This window comes from Cariama cristata, unplaced genomic scaffold, assembly GCF_000690535.1.
Source record: "Cariama cristata isolate BGI_N322 unplaced genomic scaffold, ASM69053v1 scaffold25623, whole genome shotgun sequence".
NCBI classification, from domain to species: domain Eukaryota; kingdom Metazoa; phylum Chordata; class Aves; order Cariamiformes; family Cariamidae; genus Cariama; species Cariama cristata.
This window is the reverse complement of record NW_009608332.1, coordinates 104,731-110,578: the sequence shown is the minus strand read 5'-3', so window position 1 is coordinate 110,578 and position 5,848 is coordinate 104,731. Positions and strand designations below refer to the sequence as shown.

The following is a 5,848-nucleotide window of genomic DNA, read 5'->3' as shown; positions in this document are numbered from 1 at the left end:
GGCACGAAAAGGGGGGGCTGCGACTTCAGACAAGTGTGCAAGTCGTAACTGCTCTTACCTTAAATCTGCAACGTAATCTGGACTCGCTGTGCCCTTATCATCACCTTTGTCATGTACCATGTATGTATCTGTCAACTAAATAAACAGTCGTATCTAGTAATCGCAGGTGTATTTAAATAAATATTTCCATGTTTCAGTTTGAGTTCTCTTTTAAAAGATGAAGGCAAGTCTAGTATCTTCACATAGGAGGTTCGAGAAGGTAACATCTGTATTTTGATGAAGGGAATAAAATGAATGTTACAGTAGGGTCCACATCCTGAAAGCACACAGGCAGCATCTAAAGCATAACATAAGGACATACAGGGAGCTAAGGTGGGAAAAAGAGAGAGAGGGATAAGGCCCTGTTCACTTTTTGAGACTTCTGACCTGTGTGACAGGATGTGTGACATTGGAGAGAAACAGCAGATATGTTTCCTATTTGAAAATGTGACATGAAACGTGTTTTCAGGACCAATTATCATATGAATTAAATGTATTTTTTTATATATTTCTGTAAACGAGATACATTTTTTGGTACACATGAACAAAAACATTGGAATAAAAGCTTCATTCTTAAGAGCTATGTATTTAAACTTTGACTGTAGTAAACTTCTGGAAATTCATGTATTTTAAGGCCAGAAGGGACTATTAGGTGATTTAATGGTCTGTAACATGCAAGAGGTGAGTCTAAATTTCACCAAGTTATCTGTGTTTTTCTGAAGCATAACTAGGGTCTAGCTAAATCGTATTTTCTAGGAAGGCACCAGTCTTGATTTGACATAAAGAGATGAATGATTCACTGAACTTGCATGCAAAAGCAGTACTAAAATATAATTTTAGTTGGTTGTTTCTTACTTTGGATCCTTTTGCTTTTACTAGGTAAGCTCAGGCAGTTCTGCATGCAGGTATCCGCCTATCAATACAGTGTATCGACAGTTATGCTGCTTGCTTGTCAAGAGCGATGTTCCTTGGGAATAAAAAATAAAAACAAGTGTAGTTGATATGAGTTACTGCTGCTATATGGCAAATACTTATGTCTTTCAATTTCTGCTACTTGGATTCATGCAAATGTTTCTTACTTACATTAAATCTTAACTACTGTTAATGCATGCCACATGATAACTTATTCCTGCAAACAAGAAAATTTGTCATATTATGTGAAAATACAGCATTCTTTCCAAAGCTTGGACACGTGCGTGTAGCGCTTATATATAGACCAGAAATTCACAGTTTGCTTTCAGGTGCAGTTTGGGGGCTAATCTTTTGAGCTGATGAAAATCTGTGAGGTTGATTGGGCATTATACCCCATTTGTTCATGTTCCATATGCTCAAGGGAAACTGACAGGCTAAATGTAGCTTCAGACTAAGTTTTTTTAAAACTGATTTTTCCATAATGTACTGTTTCAGGACCATCTTGTTTTAAATTGTTTTTTAATGGGGTTTCTCACACCACTATCTTTAAGGTAGTGGTATAGCGTTTGCAGGCCAAGTGGGACAGCAGCAGCAGTGCAGGGCTCGGTGCCTGACACGGACGTCGACTTCATCTTTCTCAGTTCAGTCAATGAAATGTACCAGCTCCCAAAATGGTGAAAAATGAGATTCTTAAAAATTGTCAACCTCAATACCCTAAGTTATTACTCACGATGTAAACACAGGGCTTTTATTTTATGAAAATTCATAGACATTTAACCTGATAGTGTCATAAACCATTGACCCAGTATCCTGTGACATATCTCAAGTATTACAAACTAGCATCTTCTTTGGCAACTCTGAGAAAGCATTTTATGATGTGACGTGCATTTCACTTTATCCTAGTTTCCGTTACCATGGAAAAAGGTCTTTTTAGCAGAGGCAACTTCTGGGGGTTGAGTTATGAGTCACACAAATACAATGTTTTCAACCTGCTGTCTTCCATTAGTTTCAAAGTATAGAGTCGCACATGTATCACAGTACCATTCAGTTAATCTTTGCCTTCCTTGTTAACTGACACAGTGATCTAGCATTGACAAAGCTGTCAGCACTTTGGTTAATACTTAAAATCTTTAGCAGCTCTTCTTTCAATCTCTGTTTTACAGTGTTTGTCTCCATAATTACAGAAAACTTAATTAATGGTATTTCTGGAAAAGATGTACATGCCACTTCAGAATTGCATAGAGGCTAATTTTCCTTCCCAAACAAGTGATCAAGGATTTGAGACTGATTCATAAGTGAACTTTTTGGCCAAGGAACTATTCTGTCTTTGTGAATCTCTTTGCTTCTTTGAAGAATGCTCCAACAACATGCTTCAACAACTAAGCTATTCTCTTATAAGACAAACTTTGCCACCACGTCCTTTATCTCCAGACCTGCTTTGGATCCCTGGCCTCAGAAGATTGCAAGCCCTGGATCCCTAACTGGGAGGGAGGGAGGGATGGATGGATGAGGCATGGAGGCAACCCTGAGTCACGGGTCCATGCTCTGAGCAGGAGTGGAGTTTAGGCAAACCCCCAGGCTTGATGTCTTCTGCAGAGAGCTACAGGCTCAGCTGTGTGCTCAGCCTACTCTGAGGCTGCTCCTGCTGTATGAGTTTTTTCCTTCTCTTATTTATTTTGAAGTCTTACTGACCAATTGCAGCCAATGTGAGAGTGAGATAGGGTTAACTGCAAGTATTAGAGGAAGGAGACCCAGAACAAGGCTCTCATGCTGCCAGGAGCTTGCTGATTTTCTGTCTGTTTGGTCTTCTGGCCAGTAAATCAAAATGCATGAACCTGTTTGCTGATCAGCACACACAGCTCTGCTGACTGCTGTCAGTAGTGAAGGGGCTCAGAAGGGAGAAGGGGTAGTGCAGGTAGGTGGGGCTGGGGGAGGTGTGGGAAAGGACATCATTATCTGGGACAGGGCCTTGATGCTCTTTGCATGGATGAAGAGGAAAAAAGTTTCGTTTTTTTTAAAGTTATACAACCCGAAAGCTAGAAGAATTGTCCGTTTTCCCTGTGCCACAAAACTCCTTCTGCCCTCATCTGTATGCACACAATAACATAGTTCTGACCACAAAATTATAGCTGTATAGAAAATAGAAAATTATCATCTTTTTTTACTGTGTTTCTGTGATGACATCAGACTTCTGGCACATGAATTTCAAGAACTGCTGGAAGTAAACCTGAAGTATCACAAGGATAAAGAAGGAGAAACAGATGCTTGTTTAAAACTCACATGCATTCATTCAAGTGCAGATGAATACTAGAGCTGTAAGAGAACAAAACTGAAGACCTGCTTATTCTATGCATTTTTATTGCCCGTGTTTTGTTTCACAAACCACATATTCATAAGGCCTTCCATATAAAAATATACTTTCAGAAACCTGCCTGTATAGAGCAATTTTTATAGTAGCAATCTAGAAGGAAGAATGAAACATTAAGATATTAATGACCCATGGAAAATGAGAAAATATGAAACACATTTGCCTTGATCCAATTTACACCTTGCAGAGTCATTATTCCTCAAGCTATATGGCCATTCAAGTCCCTTACATGCTCACGCGCATTTTTCGTTCCCTGGAAATGTCCCCCTGTGTCAGCGCTTTGAATCGCGTGGGCTGCTCTGAAGTAGCAGTCCTCATTCTTCATGTAGAGCACGGCCAGGTAGTGCTAGCGGGCAGTGAAAACAGCTTCTTTCTTCATCCTCCACCACTCAGGACAGTGCTGGCTGGATAGCAGTATAGAGATCATGGGTAGGAACACACTGAGTAAAAGTACAATGACTGATGGGTGTGCAAGTAAGCAGCTATATAATATGTAAAGCATTGCCTTTAGTCTTCGGTCTTGCTTCTGTCCCCCTGTTCAAAGAACTGCACATAAGTGATGGGAGGAGAACTGGTACATCAGTGCTTTCTGGGCATAATTCCCAATATAAATTTCTACTCTCTATTTGTGGGAGCACGTTGATAAATCTAAAGGAGAGGGATGGCAGTAGGCAATGAGGTTTAAGGCAGGAGAAGAGCAAGAGAGAAAGTGTTCCAGAGGAAGTTTTGATGCAGTTGAATTCAAAGGAAAACCAGCAACTCGCCAAGCTCAGCAGTGCTGCGGTGGTGTGCTCTTCACGCCCACGAGACCGGCCCCGGGATGATGCTGTGTCTCTAGTTTCTGTGGACTCCCGCATTTCCACTCCTGCCCTTTGAGCAGTTTTCTCTTTAGCAGCATCCTTTTTCTTCTTGCTCCATAGCTAGTGAGGCACCGGAACGGGCAACTCTTTGCCACTTGGTAGTTAGCGTAGCCTAACTACACTTGCAGAAAACCTCTAGAAAACAGATTAATTTTAAAGTCTGTTATAAAAATACCTCATTGCATTGGATATATTAGGAAAAGTGTATAAAATGTTTGATATTTAAAACATAATGATTGATTTTAATTGACCAAAGTTACTATTTTTAGTGATTTATTCATTTATTATGCTCTTTCATGGTGTTAGTCAATTTCATTTATTTTCCTACTGACTGTATCCTTCAAGATTTTAGATTAGTAGATCTCATCCAGACTTACATCTAAGAAAGAAAACAAGATTTTTTGCCTGTTTCTAATTTTCACTGGGTTTCTCAGCATTTATGTGATTACCGTTGAAAGCACTGGGCAGAAGCAGCTGCTATGGGGGCATATTCTTAGAGAGGTGTGGTGGAAGTGGTTGATGCTATCAAAAAGTGGTTTTCCACTTCAGCAAAACAGTGGTTTGACTTTTTTTTAGAAATTAAGCAACAAATTTGTACTGCGTCCTTACTTAATCTTTTTCTTTTTGAAAAGATTAAATTTATGTCTCTGTAAAAGTTTTCCATTTAAAATTTTATTTTAAAAGGTATGCAAACTGAAATATCCAATTCCAATAAAAGTTCTCATTTGGATTTTGTCTTGTTTTCTTTTAAAATCATCATTTTTTATCCACCCTGTTCAGGTTATTAGAGATAATTCAAACTTCGTAAGTCCTGAGTAACTGGCTTCTAACAATTTTAATAAAGCTGGTAAGTATCCTACACAATTACTGGGTGCTTGGATTCATGACTAATTTTAGCATTCATAGGCAAGTTCTCTTTCTAGCTATGCATAACCTTCTTGTCAAATGGTAGCATTTTGCTCTTTCATCAGTTTTATAATAAATCTCATTCTTATTTTTTACATCCTCACTGAAGCAAACACTGAAAAGGATAATAGGTTTCCCGTGTACTATATAATTCTTTCATCTGCTCTATGTTTTATCTGTTTTACCAGACTATTTAAAAGCTTGCCATTTTAGCATCTGAGACATAGGTGTTTGCATGTGCGTGTTTGTATATAGAGATGTATTCATATGGATGTTCTCATGTCTTATCTGTAGGATACATCACTGGCTGAGGTAACCTCATTCAGTCCTTCCATGCCAATATCCCCCTTATCAATGATAAACCAGTATAAATTTGAAGATGAACCAGAATTAAGAGATCTCTTCATTACAGTCGATGATCCTGAAAGCCATATTACAGCCATTGAAACATTTATTACATACAGAGTAGTCACAAAGGTAAGCATCTACTCATGGCTATAATGGCTTACATTGATAACAGTAGTAGCATTTTCACTCTTCTTGCATACGATTCTCTGCGATATTACTAAATTTAAATTATACCCTGATTTTGCCATGAGTTATAGACCACTAAACTGGTATGAAACTGTGCAGTAGATTCTGAAAAAAATTCAGTATAAGTCTACACACATAGGTGCTTAGGTTTTTTATGCTGAGAAAATAGCTAACAATTCTTCAACAGCCAAATCAGTTCTATATGAGAATAACATTTTCTACTGCAATC

General features: G+C 38.5%; 1 protein-coding gene across 1 annotated transcript in view; it reads left to right on the top strand.

The window, feature by feature from the left end:
- The first annotated feature begins 5,383 nt into the window (after positions 1-5,383).
- SNX7 (sorting nexin 7) overlaps positions 5,384-5,848 on the top strand; it is a 24,311-nt gene continuing 23,846 nt past the window's right edge. The window contains exon 1 of the mRNA XM_009697089.1: positions 5,384-5,562. Coding sequence (XP_009695391.1) covers positions 5,419-5,562 — 144 coding nt within the window. The 5' untranslated portion in view covers positions 5,384-5,418. The remainder of the gene's footprint in view (positions 5,563-5,848) is intronic.